General features: G+C 44.5%; 1 protein-coding gene across 3 annotated transcripts in view; it reads left to right on the top strand.

Annotated features, from left to right (window-relative positions):
- LDAH (lipid droplet associated hydrolase) overlaps window positions 1–24299 on the top strand; it is a 242756-nt gene that overhangs the window by 27030 nt on the left and 191427 nt on the right. For all 3 annotated transcript variants that reach the window (XM_077291490.1, XM_077291489.1, XM_077291488.1), the window contains exon 2: window positions 16911–17060. In XM_077291490.1, the coding sequence (XP_077147605.1) occupies window positions 16916–17060 (145 nt within the window). In that variant the 5' untranslated portion in view covers window positions 16911–16915. The remainder of the gene's footprint in view (window positions 1–16910; window positions 17061–24299) is intronic.

The raw sequence follows: 24299 nt of genomic DNA, 5'->3' as shown, positions 1-24299 counted from the left end.
GCCATACCCATTTGTGTCCTCCAGAAGTCATAACTTTTTTTATTATTTTTTTACCTTAACATAACCATATGAGGCTGTTGATTTTTTTTTTTTAATTGTTATTCTTTAGTTTTGTTATTTTACATAAATTATCAAATCATGTATGTGAAAATGGAGAAATAAACACTTCTGCCATGGTGGTTCGGGTTTTATTTTTACAGGGCAGTTAAAGTAACCAGAGATCTTCACTCTGCAGGTCAGTACTATTACAGCATCTTTTAGGTTTTTTTTTTTTAATTGTAGTACTTTAAAAAAAGTAACTTCTCCTAAGTCCTGTGACTTGTTACAGAGTCTGTATTGATTTTTAGGATTTCAACTTCCAATAGGTGGCGCTAGAGTTCTAGTCCTCTTCTCAGAAGAGACAATTTGAAGAGGAGCATTGCATGGCCTATAAGTCTCCTTACAGTGGCATGCCACTCTCCACAAGGAGAAACGTTACCCCTCAGACCCCAGTCAGAGGCCTCTCAAACAGCCAAATCAGATTTTTCTTTGCACTAATGAGGGTGAAACAACCCGAAACACTTGTCTTCAAACTGAGATTCTGGTTTGGCTTTTAAAAATCCTAAGTCATATGGCAAGGCTCGGTAAAGGCTACGTTCACATTTGCGGTCAGCCCCGCTGGGTCGGGCGCCGCAGCGGCGCCGCATGCGTCATGCGCCCCTATATTTAACATGGGGGCGCATGGACATGCGTTGTGCTGCGTTTAGCGCCGCATGGCCGCAAGCGTTGGACGCAAGAAACGCATCAAGTTGCATTTTTTTTGCGTCCAACTTTCGGCCAAAAACGACGCATGCGGCGCAAAACGCAGCGTTTTAGCGTGCGTTTTGCCGCGTTTTTGTTTGCGTTGTGCGCTGCGGCGCCGACGCTGCGGCGCACAACGCAAATGTGAACGTAGCCTAAAGTGTCGATATTGTTTTTTAGGATTTCTACTTCCAATAGATGGCTCTAGAGTCAATTTGCATACTTAAAAAAAATACGCTGTTGCAAAAAGTTAACCCCTTTTACCTCCGTGGCACTTTGTGAGGTTTTGTTTCACCCAGGGGAGAGCTGGCGTTTTTAGTGGAGCCTTTTCGGGTACATATGATCACTTTTTTATCAAATTTTTTTGTTTAAGAAGTGACTTCTATTTTTTTATGGTGTTCACTTTTCATTGTAAATAATGTAATATTTTAATATTTTGGACTTTTTAAAATTAATTTGGTATTGCATTATATTATCTTTTTTTAGTTTTACGAAAAACATCACCCGTGAATGCACATGTAAAAATGAAATTGGCCTTTAAAAACTACCACCAAAATGCCACAAACATATTACGCCCTACACACCATGACTTTCTATTGCAATATAGCCTTCAATATAACGCCCTGTCTGACGGTTGCTAAGTTTGGATCATTAGACACAAGGTGAGGTAGGGGGAATTGTGGCCCTAAAATGAATGTTGAAATGTGGCCACTTTATGGTCACCTGAAATTGTCCTAGGCTTTGGCAGCAGCATTGTGGCTGGCAATAATCCGGCACTGGCAGCTGCATTGTGGCTGGCAATAATCTGGCACTGGGAGCTGCATTGTGACTGGTAATAATCCGGTACTGGGAGCGGCATTGTGACTGGTAATAAGCCGGCACTGGGAGAAGCAGTGTGGCTGGCAATAAGCCGGCACTGGGAGCAGCATTGTGGCTGGCAATAAGCCGGTACTGGGAGCGGCATTGTGGCTGGCAATAAGCCGGGATTGGGAGCGGCATTGTGGCTGTCAATAAGCCGGCACTGGGAGCAGCATTGTTGCTATCAATAATCTGGCACTGAGAATTAAATTGTGGCTGTTAATAAGCCGGCACTGGGAGCGGCATTTTGGCTGTCAGTAAGCCGGCACTGGGAGCGGCATTGTGGCTGTCAGTAAGCCGGCACTGGGAGCGGCATTGTGGCTGTCAATAAGCCGGCACTGGGAGCGGCATTTTGGCTGTCAATAAGCCAGCACTGGGAGCGACATTTTGGCTGTCAATAAGCCGGCACTGGCAGCGGCATTTTGGCTGTCAATAAGCCGGCACTGGGAGCTGCATTGTGGCTGTCAGTAAGCCGGCACTGGGAGCGGCATTGTGGCTGTCAATAATCTGGCACTGGGAGCGGCATTGTGGCTGGCAATAATCCGGCACTGGGAGCGGCATTGTGGCTGTCAGTAAGCCGGCACTGGGAGCGGCATTGTGGCTGTCAATAAGCCGGCACTGGGAGCGGCATTGTGGCTGTCAGTAAGCCGGCACTGGGAGCGGCATTGTGGCTGGCAATAAGCCGGGATTGGGAGCGGCATTGTGGCTGGCAATCAGCCGGCACTGGAAGCGGCATTGTGGCTGTCAATAAGCCAGCACTGGGAGCGGCATTGTGGCTGTCAGTAAGCCGGCACTGGGAGCGGCATTGTGGCTGGCAATAAGCCGGGATTGGGAGCGGCATTGTGGCTGTCAATAAGCCGGCACTGGAAGCTGCATTGTGGCTGTCAATAAGCCAGCACTGGGAGCGGCATTGTGGCTGTCAATAAGCCAGCGCTGGGAGCGGCATTGTGGCTGTCAATAAGCCGGCACTGGGAGCAGCATTGTGGCTGTCAATAAGCCAGCACTGGGAGCGGCATTGTGGCTGTCAATAAGCCAGCACTGGGAGCGGCATTGTGGCTGTCAGTAAGCCGGCACTGGGAGCGGCATTGTGGCTGTCAGTAAGCCGGCACTGGGAGCGGCATTTTGGCTGTCAATAAGCCGGCACTGGGAGCGGCATTGTGGCTGTCAATAAGGCGGCACTGGGAGCGGCATTGTGGCTGGCAATAATCCAGCACTGGGAGCGGCATTGTGGCTGTCAATAAGCCGGCACTGGGAGCGGCATTGTGGCTGGCAATCAGCCGGCATTGGCAGTGGCATTGTGGCTGTCAATAAGACGGCACTGGGAGCGGCATTGTGGCTGTCAATAAGCCGGCACTGGGAGCGGCATTGTGGCTGTCAATAAGCCGGCACTGGGAGCGGCATTGTGGCTGTCAATAAGCCAGCACTGGGAGCGGCATTTTGGCTGTCAATAAGCCGGCACTGGGAGCGGCATTTTGGCTGTCAATAAGCCGGCACTGGGAGCGGCATTGTGGCTGTCAGTAAGCCGGCACTGGGAGCGGCATTTTGGCTGTCAATAAGCCGGCACTGGGAGCGGCATTGTGGCTGTCAGTAAGCCGGCACTGGGAGCGGCATTTTGGCTGTCAATAAGCCGGCACTGGGAGCGGCATTGTGGCTGTCAGTAAGCCGACACTGGGAGCGGCATTGTGGCTGTCAATAAGCCGGCACTGGGAGCGGCATTGTGGCTGGCAATAATCCAGCACTGGGAGCGGCATTGTGGCTGTCAATAAGCCGGCACTGGGAGCGGCATTGTGGCTGTCAATAAGCCGGCACTGGGAGCGGCATTGTGGTTGATGTTTGGGGCCATTGTACTTGATGCTGTGGGGGACCCTGTGGCTGACATTCGGGGCTTTGTGGCTGACATTGGGGGCAAACCACTTAGTTTTTGTGATCAGCATCCCGCTGATGCTGTGTAAGGAGCATTATGGTTGGCATCGTCTGGTAGGCGAGTGCTTCACTTAAAGGGGTTTTCTGTCCCTTTCTTGAAAGGGGTTGTCTGGGAAAAATAAACCTTTGGTCAGGGGACGAGATATGTAATAAATAAATAAACTTGGTCATATTCACCTACTGGCGCCTTCCTGGATCCAGTGCAGACTGCCAGTCCGTGATCTGCTCAAAGATAGGAAGCGATGATGCCACCAATCCAAATACTGCTGGACCGCTGTGACCTGTGATTGGTGGCAGTGGTCTGGTGACTTTAAGTCTTAAAATATCCGATGATATGCTGCTAAAGTCACCTGACCGCTGCAGCCACTCACTGGCCGCAGCGGACCAAGAGTTGTTGGAATGGTGACATCACCTCTCCTGTGAACTACTGATATGATGGCCACTAAGATCAGGGGAAGCTAAAATACACGCGGATCGCAGCAGAAAATCCATGTGCAATGTCCTAAATATTATTCGCACCTGCTATGTCAGAAAGAGGTTCTGCAGCAGATGTGGTGTGTATTATAAAGATAATTCTCTATTTCAATTAATATTTTTTTTTTTGTAAAAAAAAATGTATCCCCTCAAAATTAATATTGTGAGTTTGCACTTACCAGTTGTAGACGGTGGCGCGTGTTTTCTTTTTTCGTCGTACGGTGATGTGTTACATGACACCACAATACGCCAGGGCCATTCTCACAAACATCACAGCTATTTCCAATCTCACAGCTCGGAGAAGCGGCGGCCGCAGCAATCTGCAGTAAGATCTGGACGTCTTGGCACAGAAATGACTTTTTAATGAGAAATGGAAAAAGTGACTCTCCATTTCTGTGCAGGTGGAAAAAGGTTAACACAACTCGCTTGTCAGATCTCGTTATAAAAATGTCCACAGAACTGAGGGAAAATGCACGAGACAGAAAAAGAATGACCTAAAAGTGAGTGCTAATGAGGGCGTCCAGTCCCCAGAGGCCCTGCCCTCGTATATTGCCACCGTGCTGAAAAGTGGTCACTTTTGGGGGACCCTGGGTCGTGTTGACCCTTTCTCCATTTGCTTCAAGACCAAGTTGAAATTGTGGTTCAAGTTCTCCTATGTTCGAAATTGAGGCTCGCACTCATCTTTTTACCTATCGGACGCAGCCTGTGATCCGCTTTCAACACGGCAGGACCAAATACTGTAAGCTGGGGCCAAAATTAGCCCCACTTTGGATGGTGCTATATGCGTCACCCTCCGCCATCTGGTGCACGGGAATGCAGGACATGAATAAACACAGCCAACTGTGCTTAAAAGGTTCCTGCCATGTCAGTAAGTTATCACCTGTGCATAGGATAGCCAATGACTTACTGATCCGACCGCTGTGACCCTTTACGGGCCGGTGAAAGGGTCTCTTTATCAACGGCGTGTAGCCGAGCATGAGCAAGACCACTGCATTTGTTATCAACGGGACCGCCGGAGAGAGCTGAGCGCTGGGCTCTTGTTGACCCGCCGCTCCACTCAGACAGGGCTCGGCAGAATCATAGGGGGACTCACTATTCGGACTCCCAGCAAATAGGTTACTGGAATGACGGCATGGGCGGCTCTTCGAATTTCCATTCAAGCTCCAGATATCGACAAACGCCACACTTTTTGGATATGCTATATATGTCTAACATTAGGTTGCCGCCAAACCATTCAAAATACTGCATAACCCATACATTGGCCAAATAACCCATCCGTACTGCTGCCTAGATAACAATGCTGTCCAGCGGTTCCACCACCGTACACAGAAATACGGGTTCCCAGTAGTAGTTCCCAGTCACATAGTAAATAGTACCATATAGTGCTTAAATAATGCCAACATCATAGTAACCAAATCACATTCCTGGCTATGAGGGAATCCGCTTGGGAAGCCGGCCGGACCCTAAAGTCAGCCAAACCTACTGACCACGGCGGGCCTTACAAACCTATTGACTGTGTCTGGTGGCCTTGTAAAATCTGGTGATGTCGGGGGAGATAATGGTCGTGACTTTATTCACGTTACCCCTTGAAAACCTCTAGTGGGGTCGTCCACTACTCGGACAATCTCTTCTCACTCTGTATTTCCCTCATGCACAATGAAAACACTGATAATACTCACCTCCGGTGTCGGCGCTGATCCAGCGGTGTGGGCACTGACTCTCCCTGCTGCCAATCAATGTCCGCTTCATTATGCATCAGCTCATATTCATTCAGTTCCTCCCTATGGACTGCACAGCTTTACATGACCCCTCCTGAGGATTTTATACCCGGTGCAGGTGCTTAAGGCTGCGTTCACACTGCATGCGATGTACAAGCTCTATTATATTACTGGGAATATGTCACCAGAAAATGTTTAGATTCGATTTTCATGTTAGGCTACTTTCACATTAGCGTCGTGCACTGCACCGATGCATACTGTGCAAGTGCCGCACAAGGGGGGCTGTTTTTCAACGCATCCGCTGCCCCATTGCGAGGTGCGGGGGGGCAGAGTTCCAGCCGCGCATGCGCGGTCGGAAAAGAAGGGAACGACGCACCAAAAAACGTTACAAGCTACGTTTTTTGGTGGCGACGGTCCGACGCAACACGACGCAACCGTCGCACGATTGTTGCGACGTGTGGCAATGCGTCGCACTGCGTCGCTAATGCAAGTCAATGGAGAAAAAACGCATCCTGCAAGCACTTTTGCAGGATGCGTTTTTTCTCCAAAACGACGCATAGCGACGTGCAGTGCACGACGCTAATGTGAAAGTAGCCTTTTATTTATTATTATTATTTTTTTTTTTAATTTTCCATTTTCCATAATTAACCATATATTAAAAGCAATAATCTTGCAATTTTCACAAAAGCTATTAGGCCTAATATATGACTTATACTTCCTGTTCTGTACAAAAGACTTTTCATCAATATCAAGCATTACAGACATTATTACAATGACTGATAAGATAACTCCTCTATATACAGTATATCACACAGGATCCACCATTCACAATAGGTGATGTCACAGCTCACCTCCTTCTCCTCCTGTACAATGACTGATAACACCTCTATATACAGTACATAACACATGATCCACCATTCACAATAAGTGATGTCACAGCTCACCTCCTCCTCCTGTACAACAACTGATAACACCTCTATATACAGTAGATAACACAGGATCCACCATTCACAATAGGTGATGTCACAGCTCACCTCCTCCTCCTGTACAATTACTGATAACACCTCTATATACAGTAGATAACACAGGATCCACCATTCACAATAGGTGATGTCACAGCTCTCCTCCTCCTGTACAATGACTGATAACACCTCTATATACAGTAGATAACACAGGATCCACCATTCACAATAAGTGATGTCAAAGCTCACCTCCTCCTCCTGTACAATGACTGATAACACCTCTATATACAGTAGATAACACAGGACCCACCATTCACAATAGGTGATATCACAGCTTACCTCCTCCTCCTGTACAATTACTGATAACACCTCTATATACAGTAGATAACACAGGATCCACCATTCACAATAAGTGATGTCACAGCTCACCACCTCCTCCTGTACAATTACTGATAACACCTCTATATACAGTAGATAACACAGGATCCACCATTCACAATAGGTGAAGTCACAGATCACCTCCTCATCCTGTACAATGACTGATAACACCTCTATATACAGTAGATAACACAGGATCCACCATTCACAATAGGTGAAGTCACAGCTCACCTCCTCATCCTGTACAATGACTGATAACACCTCTATATACAGTAGATAACACAGGATCCACCATTCACAATAAGTGATGTCACAGCTCAACACCTCCTCCTGTACAATGACAGATAACACCTCTATATACAGTAGATAACACAGGATCCACCATTCACAATAAGTGATGTCAAAGCTCACCTCCACCTCGTGTACAATGACTGATAACACCTCTATATACAGTAGATAACACATGATCCACCATTCAAAATAGGTGATGTCACAGCTCACCTCCTCCTCCTGTACAATGACTGATAACACCTCTGTATACAGTAGATAACACAGGATCCACCATTCACAATAGGTGATGTCACAGCTCCCCTCCTCCTCCTGTACAATGACTGATAACACCTCTATATACAGTAGATAACACAGGAGCCACCATTCACAATAGGTGATGTCACAGCTCACCTCCTCTTCCTGTACAATGACTGATAACACCTCTGTATACAGTCAATAACACAGGAGCCACCATTCACAATAGGTGATGTCACAGCTCACCTCCTCCTGTACAATGACTGATAACACCTCTATATACATATACAGCAGATAACACAGGATCCACCATACACAATAGGTGATGTCACAGCTCACCTCCTCCTCCTGTACAATTACTGATAACACCTCTATATACAGCAGATAACACAGGATCCACCATACACAATAGGTGATGTCACAGCTCACCTCCTCCTCCTCCTGTACAATTACCGATAACACCTCTATATACAGCAGATAACACAGGATCCACCATTCACAATAGGTGATGTCACAGCTCACCTCCTCCTCCTGTACAATGAATGATAACACCTCTATATACAGTACATAACACAAGATCCACCATTCACAATAGGTGATATCACAGCTAACCTCCTCCTCCTGTACAATGACTGATAACACCTCTATATACAGTAGATTACACAGGATCCACCATTCACAATAGGTGATGTCACAGCTCACCTCCTCCTGTACAATGACTGATAACACCTCTATATACAGTAGATAACACAGGATCCATCATTCACAATAGGTGATGTCACAGCTCACCTCCTCCTCCTCCTGCACAATGACTGATGACACCTCTGTATACAGTAGATAACACAGGATCCACCATTCACAATAGGTGATGTCACAGCTCACCTCCTCCTCCTCCTGTACAATGACTGATAACACCTCTATATACAGTAAATAACACAGTATTCACCATTCACAATAGGTGATGTCACAGCTCACCTCCTCCTGTACAGTGACTGATAACACCTCTATATACAGTAGATAACACAGGATCCACCATACACAATAGGTGATGTCACAGCTCACCTCCTCCTGTACAATGACTGATAACACCTCTATATACAGTAGATAACACAGGATCCACCATTCACAATAAGTGATGTCACAGCTCACCACCTCCTCCTGTACAATGACAGATAACACCTCTATATACAGTAGATAACACAGGATCCACCATTCACAATAAGTGATGTCAAAGCTCACCTTCTCCTCCTGTACAATGACTGATAACACCTCTATATACAGTAGATAACACATGATCCACCATTCAAAATAGGTGATGTCACAGCTCACCTCCTCCTCCTGTACAATGACTGATAACACCTCTGTATACAGTAGATAACACAGGATCCACCATTCACAATAGGTGATGTCACAGCTCCCCTCCTCCTCCTGTACAATGACTGATAACACCTCTATATACAGTAGATAACACAGGAGCCACCATTCACAATAGGTGATGTCACAGCTCACCTCCTCTTCCTGTACAATGACTGATAACACCTCTGTATACAGTCAATAACACAGGAGCCACCATTCACAATAGGTGATGTCACAGCTCCCCTCCTCCTCCTGTATAATGACTGATAACACCTCTATATACATATACAGCAGATAACACAGGATCCACCATACACAATAGGTGATGTCACAGCTCACCTCCTCCTCCTGTACAATTACTGATAACACCTCTATATACAGCAGATAACACAGGATCCACCATACACAATAGGTGATGTCACAGCTCACCTCCTCCTCCTGTACAATTACTGATAACACCTCTATATACAGCAGATAACACAGGATCCACCATTCACAATAGGTGATGTCACAGCTCACCTCCTCCTCCTGTACAATGAATGATAACACCTCTATATACAGTACATAACACAAGATCCACCATTCACAATAGGTGATATCACAGCTTACCTCCTCCTCCTGTACAATGACTGATAACACCTCTATATACAGTAGATTACACAGGATCCACCATTCACAATAGGTGATGTCACAGCTCACCTCCTCCTGTACAATGACTGATAACACCTCTATATACAGTAGATAACACAGGATCCACCATTCACAATAGGTGATGTCACAGCTCACCTCCTCCTCCTCCTGCACAATGACTGATGACACCTCTGTATACAGTAGATAACACAGGATCCACCATTCACAATAGGTGATGTCACAGCTCACCTCCTCCTCCTCCTGTACAATGACTGATAACACCTCTATATACAGTAAATAACACAGTATTCACCATTCACAATAGGTGATGTCACAGCTCACCTCCTCCTGTACAGTGACTGATAACACCTCTATATACAGTAGATAACACAGGATCCACCAATCACAATAGGTGATGTCACAGCTCACATCCTCCTCCTCCTGCACAATGACTGATGACACCTCTGTATACAGTAGATAACACAGGATCCACCATTCACAATAGGTGATGTCACAGCTCACCTCCTCCTCCTGTACAATGACTGATAACACCTCTATATACAGTAGATAACACAGGATCCACCATTCACAATAGGTGATGTCACAGCTCACCTCCTCCTGTACAGTGACTGATAACACCTCTATATACAGTAGATAACACAGGATCCACCAATCACAATAGGTGATGTCACAGCTCACATCCTCCTCCTCCTGCACAATGACTGATGACACCTCTGTATACAGTAGATAACACAGGATCCACCATTCACAATAGGTGATGTCACAGCTCACCTCCTCCTCCTCCTGTACAATGACTGATAACACCTCTATATACGGTAGATAACACAGGATCCACCATTCACAATAGGTGATGTCACAGCTCACCTCCTCCTGTACAGTGACTGATAACACCTCTATATACAGTAGATAACACAGGATCCACCATTCACAATAGGTGATGTCACAGCTCCCCTCCTCCTCCTGTACAATGACTGATAACACCTCTATATACAGTACATTACACAGGATCCATCATTCACAATAGGTGATGTCACAGCTCACCTCCTCCTGTACAATGACTGATAACACCTCTATATACAGTAGATAACACAGGATCCACCATTCACAATAGGTGATGTCACAGCTCACCTCCTCCTCCTCCTGCACAATGACTGATGACACCTCTGTATACAGTAGATAACACAGGATCCACCATTCACAATAGGTGATGTCACAGCTCACCTCCTCCTCCTCCTGTACAATGACTGATAACACCTCTATATACAGTAGATAACACAGGATCCACCATTCACAATAGGTGATGTCACAGCTCACCTCCTCCTGTACAGTGACTGATGACACCTCTGTATACAGTAGATAACACAGGATCCACCATTCACAATAGGTGATGTCACAGCTCACCTCCTCCTCCTCCTGTACAATGACTGATAACACCTCTATATACAGTAGATAACACAGGATCCACCATTCACAATAGGTGATGTCACAGCTCACCTCCTCCTCCTGTACAATGACTGATAACAAGTCTTTATCTATCTATATATATTAAAGATAGATAGATAGTAATATGGGAACTTAAAAAATGTATAAAAAAATACTTTTGGAAAAAAACTGATTATTTTCTGGTGAATATTCCCTTTGAGACAACGATGTCCAAGGACAGCAAAAAAATACTGCATGTTATAAAGTTTCTTTTACGCCTGGGCCTGTGTGTGACGTGTGCCGCTATACGGCAGTTGCACCCATGGGGGGCGCACTTTGGGAGTATTCCGCCATAGCACGCTTCATGCGGTCATATTCGCCTAGAAAGCATTTGATCCTTCTCGTCTTCTTATGGCCCCTGCTGATAGCGAGGAAGCGTGTGTTTACGGTGAGGGCATCCTAGCATCCAGTGTTTGTCTTGTCGCCGGTGAACGCCATCACGACATAAAGAGCGGCTTTGTCCGGGTAAACTCACCGTCAGCTGGAAAAATGTGCGCAGAGGTAATGTACAAACAGCTGTAGAGCTACGTGGGGCTTGAACGGCGTCCAAATGTCTTGGCTGGAATCATGACAACACGTCTATAATTACAGGGGTCATGTGATCACTTTAACTTCAGAAGAAGTCAACTTTTTTTCTTTTTTTTTCCCCTTTTTTTTCTTTATTCAGTTTGGTGATGTCATAGACACCTGTTCCCATTTTCAGTCTCGTTGAAAGGTCCCGTAAATAAAGAAGGCGGATTTGTCATCATTTATCTGGGTGACATTTACCGGTTTCGATAAACGGCTGCAGAATGAGCTTCACCTTCCGTGAAAACAACGTATAAGCATTGTATACATTCTCCGCCATACTCGCGGCCTGCGCTGCTCCATGGATGTGATTAATGTCTGCTGCAAAACAAAGATACCTGTGTTAGAGATTCAGGAGAATTTTTTTTTTTTTTTTTACAACAATCCAGGGTCTAGTTCGGCTTTTGAAAAATTATTGCTGATATAGGAGTGAAATAAATAACTGTAATTTCCATCTTAATCCGGACCTGCCACTTGCCATAAATATGTCATTTATTTTTTTTTATTCGGTGTAAATTCCCCCGTTCTCCTGATTCCGGCGTTGTTTTTCTTTTGTTCCTGCACCTCTCTATTCCTGAGATATGGCCTCCTTTTCTCTGTGTATAAATTGATTGTTTTTATCTAAGTGGGCGTTACTCTCAAGTAGACATCTACAGAGAAAAGTTGATGACCACGCCTACTTGGCTATACTGATACTAGATTTATATATAGGGTTGCGGGGGCCATATCTCAGGAACAGAGAGGATCAGAAACAAAGGAAAGTCAACGCCGGATTCAGGGAAATTTACATAGTTACATAGGTTGAAAAAAGACCCCGGTCCATCAAGTTCAATCTTTCTCCACCAATTGTGCATTTTGTCACTAATCCAGCTATAACCCGCAATGTTATGTGTATCGGGGACATCGTCCAGCCCTTTTTTAAAAGCTGTTATGGTGTCGTCCATGTCCTCCTGTGGTCGGCATTCTGCAGTCTGACTGCTCTAACTGTAAAGAACCCTTTCCTGTTTAGCTGCCGGAATCGCCTTTCTTGAATGCCCCCTGGTCCTTAGTATGGTCTTTGGAAAGAATAAAGAATAAGTCATGTGAAAGTCCTTTTTATACCAGGTAAAAATATGTATTTAGTAGTCCACTCAGGGGACATGATGCTGCAATAGTCTGATCAATGTGCTGTGTATAGAGAAAATCATGATCTCCTTTGAACACCGGGCTAGCTTTCAGAGGCAGATCGTAATGGCAGGCATCGGCAGACGATCCGTCGGCTCCCCGCGGTCATGTCATGGCGCACCGATGGGAGCCCCTGCCCGAGCATGTTAAATGTTGGTGTCAGTGGGATTTAACAGGTTAACAGCCGCGGACTGAGCTCTGCTCCACCCACGGCTGTTAGAGGCACATTATTTCTAATTAAATCAGCCACCATGTGCGAGGAAAGATGTGGGTTTGACATGTGAGCCCACATCAAATGCAGGCATGTCAAGAAGGGGTTATCCTTCTTTTACAGCAGACCAGCAAGCTCCATGTAAGAGACCAATCCGCTCTGCAGATCCCAAAAAATACCTTTTATGATGCCACCATACGGCACAGTCCAGTCCGAAGATCTTGCTTCGGCGCCTCCTCTATCCTCATAATTGCCATCCTCATCCTCATTCTTGCTCCTGCACATGCGTACTTCGCTGTGCCCTGCTGGGGACAGAGAAAAGTACTTTGTTGCGCATGCGCAAGGAGAGGCCAAGGAATGCCGATAACCCAGAAGTAAAGCCGAGGCGCTTGCTTTACAGTACTTTAATCTGCCAAACTTGAGAACAACCCTTGAACACTCCATTCAATGTCTATTGGACCTCAGTGGGCGTTTCAGCAGTGGGACTTACAATGATTGCCTATTCAGTGTGTAGGTTATCACTTTAAAAGTTGCTGCAAACCTTTGAAGGACTTTTCCTTTTAATAGTCAGGAAGTCTACACACCATTGGTTGTACTTAAAAATGACTTATAACCTCTGGAAAATTGTGAGGACCCGTTTCTATCTCATATATCTTTTTATAGTGCTGAGGAACACCATCTTAAACCATGATCAACCCAAGTGATTCCCACCATCACACAGGATTTCAGAGTCTCCAGGCTTGTAGCATTGATGACCTGTCCTGAGTCCTGATCTGCAGTAACCAGGAACGGACACTACACACAGTGAACCGAGCTGCACTCTTCATTTTTATGCACGGGATACATCCAGTGGCCACCAAGGCCGTTGGGTTTATTGTCGGAGCCCACTTTGGTGGAGTCAGAGTCGGTGTCATGGAAATTGAAGAGTTGGAGTCAGAGGTTTGGCTTAATGACTCCACAGCCCTGGTGGCCACCAAGGCTAGAACGGTTGATCAGTGGGAGTCTAAGCTGTCGGACCACTGATCTGATATTGATGACCCACGGGTAGGTAATCTATAGGCTAAAACTGGAAAAGCCCTATAACAGGTAGTTCGAAAACAAAGGGAGGCAAACTTTAAGGAAAGCCAAAAAAAAAATCAGTGCTCTACCCATAAATATATACTTTTACAGAGAACTCTTACAGTCGCCAATATAAGTAGTATATTAAAAAAAAAGTAAAATACTTCAAAGAAAGCAGCCGTAAGTCTATAATTAAGTTCCACAGCGTAGAGCGCTCTCTGATCTGCTGATTCAGCCCGCTAACATTACAATACTCTACCAGGGAGCTATAAAACTTCTACAAGCAAACTTTACATTAAGCAGCGGGCAAGAGGTGTTTGATTGACGGCCGAAGCTCATTAGGGTCTCGAACATCAACGTTTCTGAGAGGGGGGGAAATGCTTCTAAACCATTTGGGTCGAAGGTGTTAAAAACATCTCCAGGTGTTAAAATGTAGTTTGGCAGCTAATGGTTGATAAAGTCTTCTCCATAAACCCAGAGAAAAAAAAACATTGAACGAATTGTAAAAGAAAGCTGAAAGCCAAGGAAAACGCTGCTCCGGAGTGATAGGCGATTGATGCTCCCACATTTGCTTTTGGACTGGTCAGACATGACCTATGTGAAAATGGAGCTCTTGGGAGAGGTAACATAATATTGAAATGCTAAAGGGATTTTCCGGGAGTGTAATATTGGTGACCCCTCCATAGAGTAGGTAATTGATAACAAATCGGAGAAGGTCCATGTCCTGGTACCCCCACTATTCACCGCAGTGCTCCTTTACCACCATTTTCCAGTTATTACTTGCCCGGACAGCTCCTTACATTTTGGAGTGCAACTTTGCCCCGTTGAAGGATAGTTTATCAATATTATAGTCCCAGAAAAGCAATAGGCAGGTGTCTCTCCAAATTGTTGGTGGACATGATCCTTCACTCATTAACCCGCTGATAGGTGACGTCACTTGCGGGGGCGGCACTGGTCACTGAATGCAGGGTATTTGTCTTACAACGCACACTGACAGTGCGCTCTCTTGCTGGCTCGTTATTTCTGATCAGAGCCGGTTTGAGAGTGCACTGTCACTGTGCGTGTTGCACAGTGAGAAAAATCTATTGAGCGTATGGCAGAATTGATAACCAATGCATGCTCGGTAGCTCAGTGACTAGTCCAGCCCCTGAAACAGAGGTCACTGATGATGCTTCGTTTCAGGGAGGAGGAAGAGGCTCCAGCTGTGACCGTAGCCTCGGCCCCCTGATGACGCTTTATTTGAGTATCCAGCATGCACTGGAATTCTCAACCAAAGCATCATCGAAAATGAACAGGTAAAATAACAAAATAGAGCAGTTACCATAGATATTGTAGTGGGAGAATAGTAGGGAATTTTTAATTAAAGTATATTAGAAAATAGATTAATTTATGGCATTAATTTGTGTTTCGGACCACTCCTTTAAGACCTTTGCACAGTCCCTATGCCCAGACCCCCAGACTGCTATGATCAACCTTGGTCTTAAAGCAATGATCAAAGACCAATAAAGATAGTCTTTGACCATTTAACCCCTTAGGTGCTACGGACAATGGTGTCCGCCTCCCTGTAAGGTATTTGACATTGGTAGGAAGCCTGTGACGCAATTGTGGGTGTTCAGTGCTTTATTGTGGCTGCCTGAGACTTAAAAGTGTTGTCCAGCCATCTAATAACGATGACGTGTCCTTAGGATAGGTCTTCAATGTCACATCGGTGAGGGGTCCGACACCTCCAACACTCAGCTGCTGTTAGCTCTCTTGGTGGTGGGATGTCAGTGGTGTAGGAGGCTAAACAGTACATCTGCGCTAAACGTGCTGTGGCTGCCACCAAAAACTGCACCTCAGCTCCTATTCAAGTGCTAAACTGCATTCAATTTTGGTTTTAAATTTGCAAATTTTTAATTTGGAGGAGAATAAGAGTCATAGGCAGCTCCATCTTGAATGGAGCAGCTGGTGACCAAAGGGGTTTTCAAGTTGCAGAATATACGAGTCCTGGCAGATCCATTACCTTCCTTGGGCTCAAAATAGTGTGAAGGGGTCTGGCTATGGCTCATGTCAATAATTAAAGCCAGCCCCCTCTCTGTCTCAACAGATGAATAGGCAGAGAATTTTGCGGGCTAGATAGTAAATTAAGCAGTCAGACAGGCAGCCCTCGTACACTCTGCATCGGTCAAGTGCCGATATAAAAAATGCTGAGCTGTGTCTAAGTTGGAGATGGACATGACGATGCCAGACCTGGACAGCTACACGTCCCGGAATCAGGCTGGTTTAAAGAGGTTGTCTGCTGCTTTGTCATAGATGACCTATCCTTAGGATTGGTCATCAATGTCTGATCGGTCAGGGTCTGACACCCGGCACCCCCACCGATTAACTGTTCTCAGTGTCTATGATGGCAACCGCCGGCTGGAACTGTTCAATTGCGGAGCTGGCCGTCTCCTGGTGGTGGCTGCGGCAGGGCACTACACATCCACCTACTAACTTGGTGTGGGGATTTGGACTTCCGCTGGTCAGACATTGAAGACCTATCCCAAGGGTAGGCCATCAATGAAGAAGTAGTGGACAACCTCTTTAACAAGTAAGAGGTAAGAGCTTGAAAGCACTGCTCATGTTCTTCTGCCTGGTATCGGTGGTCGGTTTCCAAGACAATGAACCATGAGTAGAAGAGAAGTGTTAATATTTCATGAACTGTTGAATATTTTAATAAGCAGTATATGGCAATATTTCTTGTATTCACAAGTACTATCCTACAATGCCCATGTATGAAGAAGGGAATAACCCTTGAAGCTTTTGTTTCTGTAATTCTTGCAGGAAAAATGTCAGAAGAACATATCCCTGTGCATGATGAGTTCATCTACTGCCTCGGAGCTGCTACACAAGTTCTTAAATTTGGTCCTTGGAGGGATCTGCACAAGGCCCGAGATGATGCCTCACCTAAACTACTGTTCCTCATCATTCCAGGTGGGTGAATACCAACTGTACACCAAATTCATTGTAGTCATGTGGATTTATAATTATTAAACACTTCTCTTATTAGAGGGAGTCAGTCAGCCCAAAATGACCAGTATAAACTAAGCACACAGCCTTGTAGGAGATAGAGCTGCTATAAAAATCGCACCTTTAGTGTTCTCTAATCATTGCCTCAATTCTGAAGAAATTTAAGTTTAGTTTTATGCTAATTAGGGTGCTATGTGCACCCTGGGTGTGGCCAAGAGCCCCCGTGCACCGCTCTGCCCACTTGTTGTACCTGCCCCACTTACCTCACCAGTGATTGACACCAGTGGCCTGCCTTAATCTGATCACTGTCTGTGGAGAAAGCTTAGAGTGGCATGTAAAAGTTTGGGCACCCCTGGTCAGAATTGCAGTTATTGTGAACAGTTAAGCACGTTGAAGATGAAATGATCTCTAAAAGATCCAAAGTTAAAGATGACACATTTCCTTTATATTTTAGACAAAAAAAAAAAAAAAAAATATATATATATATATATATATATATATATATATATATATATATATATATACAAGCAAAAACCAGGCAGCACTCCATAGTTTTTCAATCAATTGTGCAGTGTTTAATTACACCCACATGTCTGTCCGATGTTTCGGCTCCAACTGAGCCTTTCTCAAGGCTTGAGAAAGGCTCAGTTGGAGCCGAAACGTCGGACAGACATGTGGGTGTAATTAAACACTGCACAATTGATTGAGAAACTATGGAGTGCTGCCTGGTTTTTGCTTGAATTTATGGACTGTGGATAGCCGGTGGACGGGTTCCCTGGAGGCTTTGCACCCAGAAGATAAGTTAAATTGTTGTGCTGTTCCATTTTTTTTACTATTATATATATATATATATATATATATATGTAGAAAAAATTGACAAAAAGGAAAATGGCCCGAAGTTTTGGCACACTGCATGGTTAGTATCCATGGTTAGTACCTAGTAGCGCCCCCTCTTGAAAGTATCACAGCTTGTAAACGCTTTTTGTAGCCAACCAAGAGTCTTTCAATTTTTGTTTAATGGATTTTCATTCATTCTTCCTTAAAAAGTTCTTCTAGTTCTGTGAGATTCCTGGGTCGTCTTGCATCCTCTGCTATTCTGAAGTCTGGCAACAGATTTGCAATGATGTTCAGATCAGGGGACTTTGAGGGCCATTGTATAACCTTCAGCTTGCTCCTTTTGAGGTTGTTTATTGTGAATTTTGACGTGTGTTTAGGATCATTCTCCATTTGTAGAAGCCATTCTCTTTTCACCTTCAGCTTTTTAACAGATGGTGTTTTGTTTGCATCAGTAATTTGTTGAAATTTAATTGACCCTATTCTTCCATCTACCTGTGAAATGTTCCCCATGCCATTGGCTGCACCACAACCCCAAAGCGTGATTGATAAACCCCAATGCTTAATGGTTGGCAAGATGTTCTTTTTCTAAAATTCTGTGCCCTTTTTTGTCCACACCTACCTTTGATTATTGTTGCCAAACAGTTCTATTTTAACCTCATCGGTCCACAGGACTTGTTTCTAAAATACATCAGACTTGTTTAGATGTTCTTTTGCCTACTTCTGACCCTGAATTTTATAGTGATGATGCAGGAGAAGTTTTCTTCTGATGACTCTCCAGTGAAGGCCATTTTCGTACAGGTGTCTCAGAACAACAGTAGAACAAATGTTTCTGAAGCTCTTTTGCAGTCAAGCGGTGGTTCTTCTGTGCCTCTCTAGCAATCCTATGAGCAACTGTCATTGAACATTTGCTTGGTATTACAGACCTTATCTTGACCTCCACTGTTCCTGTTAACTTCCATTTCTTAGTTGCAGTTCTAACTGAGGAAAGGGCAACTTGAAAACACTTTGCTATCTTATTATAACCTTCTCCTGCTTTGTGGGCCTATATCGTTTTCATTTTCAGAGTGCTCGGTAACTTCTTAGAAGAACCCATGGCTGCTGTTCTTTGCCAACAGGTGGCGCTATAGAGTTCAAGTCCTCTTGTTCTTTGAAGAGGCTATTTGCATATTAAATTTCCCAGAGTAGCATTACACGGCGAATAAGCCTCCTTACCTTGGCATGCCAGAGCCGGCATGTCACTCTCCACAAGGAGAAACGTTACCCCTTAGACCTAAGAAGTTTTATACGTCTAATTCCACACATGCACATGGAACCACAGAGCTGAGAATTTCTAAAATCCTTTCAACTTTACCAACTTTTCCAAACATACCCTTCTCCATGGAGACACCAGGCTTTCAACATCTTTGAGGGAGCATTATTAGAGGCAACACATGACCTGAGCGCGAGGTCACCCTCCTGCCGTATCTCTCCGCTTTTGCTGTTTATTAGGCTGAAGCCGTACAGCTAATGTATTCATCCCCCCTTCCTCATAGCCCATGTGATCGGCGATGTGAAGGGGATAAAATCCCTCCGTGTAATCACCACCGTGCTTTCCTCTCATATGGTTTTGTATATATTCTGTGTCTGTTGCTACTAACGTCTGGGAAAATGTGGTATAACTTTGCGCTACCACTTTGATATGTAAAGTACCTTCCCCCGTGTTTTTCTTCCATCGAAACCTCGGAATGCAGCCCGCTATCTGAATATCTACCGCTCCTCGCTTTCTTCTCACGGTGTAAACAAGCTCCGTTTGGTCTTTTTTATTACTATTATTTTTGTGTTTTTTTTTGTTTTCCCAGATTGTATTTGTTAATGTGTGATGTAAAGCATATCGTTCTTTGCGGGTATCATACAGATTTGGATATAATGATTCTAAGTCTTCCCGAATATAATATATATATTTTTTTTCGCTTGTTCGTTTTTTTTTTTTCCGTTGCCGAGCCTGTTGGCGTAAGTCCCTGACTCCTCTTCTGTTTCCCTGCCAGAGTTCCTGCTGTATTTGATAGGACTTGGATCGCTTCTGGCTAAATGGAACCCGGTGACACGTTTTCGGAGGAAATTGGTAGTGTCTTGCATGTTATTGGGAGCTCATGTTTCATGATCTTCTAAGGAGAGATGTCCTATCTCATTATTTCTGCTTTCTGTTTTTCTTGCCGTGTGTGCACTCACTGACATGTTGTTCTACAGGCCAGGCTGCTCGGATCTTTTCCTTTTTTTTCTTCCCCTTCTTTCAGTATACACTTTTAGTTTTGGGCACATCTGGAAATCGGAAAGAAATGATAAGGCTTGAACATTGCAGGTGACGAGTGTAGGGTTTACATCAGGCAGAGCTACATGCTGATGGGCATTAAATTAATTTGAGCAGATTTTATTAGATCGTCAATATACCGATTGATACATTTTAGGGGGAAGAAGTAGTTTTTGGACAGGTGCATCCAATGAACTCCAACTTTAAACCTTGTAATAATTCAGTAACTTAAAGGGGACCTATCAGCGGTGAAAAAAGTCCAGTTTTTGCTCCTAGATTTTTTTCTGCCGTTCCCCGAGCATTGCCTTTTTTTTTTTTTTAATACGCCACACAGTTCCAGAGATATGAGCCTTTTTATCTAGTGCAAATTTATTTAGAAGGCGTAGCTCACGGGATTCTATAGGGGCGTGTCTTTAGGATGCTTTGCATAATTTCTCTATGAGCCACGCCTCCTGCGTAAATACGGTACAAATTTGCACTAAATGAAAAGGCCTATATCTCTGGAACCGCGTGGCGGATTGAGAAAAAATAAAAAGCGGAATACTCAAGGGAGCAGCGGGATTAAAGTAAAAGGAAAAACTGGCCTCGTTTGACTTAGCAACAGTTCGACATTAAAATGACTCTCCAACCCCCAAGAGATTGGCACCCATTTTCTTATTAAAAAATGGTGATCGCAGAGGTTTGGGGAGCCTAAATCAAACCTTTCCTTCCTTTTGTCTGCTGAAGGATGGATACAGCACGATCGTCATCAGCAATGGTCTATTCAGCACCAATGTAAAGCCATAACATTTTGTTTAGGCTTTCTATAGCACTCTCTATGCCTCATTATACTCTGGTGACCCAATTGATTATTGCTTATTTGCCTTTATTTGTCTAGTTTTTGGTGATATTGTCTACATCAATTTCTTCTTTTAATATTTAAAATCTAATTTATGTGTTCGCCTATTTTTTTTTCTTGTTTTTTTTTTAAATGTTTACCAGTGTGGATGGGGTTTTTGTTTTTCAGATATTTGCAGCCAATTCATTCATTGCAACTTTTTATAAAGTCTGAAAACTTTTTGCGCAATTGTACTTTAGTATCCTCATTGGAGTGACTTTATGTACACCTGTTTTTTTTTTTTAACAAATTATGTGACATATTAGCGGAATATGACACTTTTTCCTCTAAGGCCTCTTTCACACTTCAGTTATTTGGCGTCAGTTAGCTCCGACATCGTGACGGATCGACAGATCCGTCAAAATTGTTGAGAAAACAGTTCTAACGGATCCGTTTTTTTTGACGGATCAGTTATACCGATCCGTCAAAAAAACGGAACCGTTAGAACCGTTGGAACCTTTTTTACATCCGTTGGAACAGTTTTCTGACGGATCCGTTTTTTAAAAAGGGAGGCTCTCAATATGATTGACTCCTGGAAACTACTGGAAAACTATATATACAGTGTATTTACACCACATCTTTGAAAGGTTGTAGAGAAAGTGGCAAAGATGGAAGGGGTGCTGGCGAATATTGTGAAGATATGTGCGGATTTCACTTTTGAGGCTAATCGGTTGGCAGTCATCGTTCGAGACAAGGAGGAAGAAAGAATGCGCATCCTGGGGCAGCGGCGGAAGAGAAGGCTGTGGATCCATCCCATCACAGCCCAACACATGACCCGTGGTGTTTTTTCCACACTTTACATTGAATAGAGGGAAAACCCTCAGAAATTCTTCTGCTATGTGAGAATGAAAGCAGAAAATTTCGAAATTTTATTGGCCCATGTGGAAGAATCTATACGGAGACAAGACATCCAGATGCGCTTCTCCATATCACCAGCGGAGCGTCTCATGGTGACTATTCGGTAAGTTTTGTTTTTTTAAATTTTTCTCATTCATCAGACTTATAACTGTAATGTTGTTTTTTGATGTTTTTATTAATTATTGTCTTTTCCTTTTTTTAACAGATTCCTTGCAACTGGAGAGTCATTTTCATCCCTACATTTTCAATTCAGGCTTGGGATATCCACCATCTCAGGGATCATCAGAGAGACCTGCCGGGCATTGTGGGAGTGCCTACAAGCAGAATACATTCCAGAGCCATCACAGGAGAGGTGGCTGGAGATTGCCCACAATTTTCAACAAATATGCCAGTTCCCAAATTGTGTCGGAGCAGTCGATGGGAAGCATATAAGGATTGTCAAACCTTCCGGCTCTGGATCAGAATTTTACAACTATAAGAAGTACTTCTCCATTGTATTGATGGCCATAGCCAACGCACACTGCAAGTTCATCGCTGTGGATATCGGTGTGTATGGACGCGCAAATGACTCCCAGATTTTTAAAAATTCACCAATGGGGCGTCGTTTGTATGGAGAGACATTTGACTTTCCGCCGCCTAGATCTCTCCCTGGAACCACCGGTCCACCATTACCATTTGTGTGCGTTGGAGATGATGCCTTAGCTTTCACCACACTTGCTTAAACCCTATGGAAGTAGTGGACTGACCCAGAGGAAGAAAATTTTTAATTATCGCTTAACCAGAGCACGAAGAGTTGTGGAATGTGCTTTTGGCATCTTAACTGCTAAATGGAGAATCCTACTAACTGCAATTAAACTGCAGACTGACACTGTTGATGATGTGGTGAAGGCTTGCGTGGTACTTCACAATTTTGTTTTATCCAAAGACCATGTTTCCCTGGAGGATAATGTGTCAGAAACCACCTTGCGGGATTACCACAACACAAGTTTTTGCAGTACAGTAGCAGTCACCAGAATGCGGGACAATTTTGCAGACTACTTCATGTCTCCTCAAGGATCAGTTGACTGGCAGTACGAAATGGTGTAAAAAAATTTTTTTTCCACACTTGTAAATACACCATGCTTTTTGTTTTTTTGTTTTTTAAAAAAACCTTGGAACTGTAACCTCACAGTATTGTATGTTTTGAACCGGTACCTCTTTACACATTTTCTACTGTTACTTGTACCATAACCTTGGTGGTTTTAATACAGTTTTAAAAAAAAATAAAGAGAAAGACAATAAAATAGTTTTTAAACCCAAAAAAGTTTTATTTATTACAGGTTCTCATAATTTGGGGTGGAGATAGTAGCGGAGGGGCTGACAGGGCGGACCACATCGATAGCGGGGGACACGACATCACGGGGAGGAACAAAAGTGGAATGGGTGGTGAAAACATGAGGTTGGGCAGAGAGTTGAGGTACAGATGTGGTCTGTGGGAGGTATGGTGAAGGTGTTGGTGGGATTGGGAACGGTGAAGTTAAAGGGGAAGAATGGAAAGGGGAAGGTAGGTACTGGGAAATACTGAGGGGGGAAGGAAGGAATGGCGAAGGAGTAGAAGGAGGATGGACGGGAGGACGATGGACGGGAGGATAGACGGCGGCTTGAGAGGGGAAAGATGTTGAAACATGAAGGGTAGGTGGAGGGGCTTGGGACATCGCCTGCGCTAGAGCAGTGTGGCAGCCTTGCATCACATGCATCTGCAGGTTAGGAGTTAGATTTTCCATGTGCCTGAGGACCGACTGAAAAAAACAGTGTCTTGGTGACTGGTTTGCATCTGAATGCATCCTATCCAGACGACTGCCGAGTTCCAATATGCTTTTGTTAACCATATTGTACCCAGCAGACGTTTGCTCACCCAAAAGCTTGATGGCACTCTGGAAGGCTGCATTTAGATGCAAAAACTCAGGCGCATAGCTCCTTTCCTGACCTCTCTGGTGCTGCCGTCCTGACCCCAAAGGTGGTCTAGATGTTGCAGCAGTGTCAGAGGGGTGGGGTAAAGGGAACTCTAACTCATCACCTGCAGCTTCAAGTGACGAAGTCCACCCTGCTGCTCCAGCGCTGGTGGATGGGGCCGAGGGATCAAACAAAAGGGAAGGTGCAGATACAGAGGGGTCGACGTGGTCCCCGGTGGCGGACTCCTGGGAGATCGCTCCAGAGGGGCGCAACTCTGATGCAGGCTCCCGAGTACTGCAAACAGTGCTGTTAAAGAAGAAAAAAAAAATTAGTATATTGAGATTACAATTGCCCTTGCTGCCAAGAAAAATTGAAGGTTACACATTTTAACAGGTTGACTGAAAACATGTGG

The sequence above is a fragment of the Ranitomeya variabilis genome, chromosome 2 (assembly GCF_051348905.1).
Source record: "Ranitomeya variabilis isolate aRanVar5 chromosome 2, aRanVar5.hap1, whole genome shotgun sequence".
NCBI lineage: Eukaryota > Metazoa > Chordata > Amphibia > Anura > Dendrobatidae > Ranitomeya > Ranitomeya variabilis.
The sequence above is the reverse complement of the archived record's forward strand: the minus strand, read 5'-3'. Positions and strand labels throughout refer to the sequence as shown.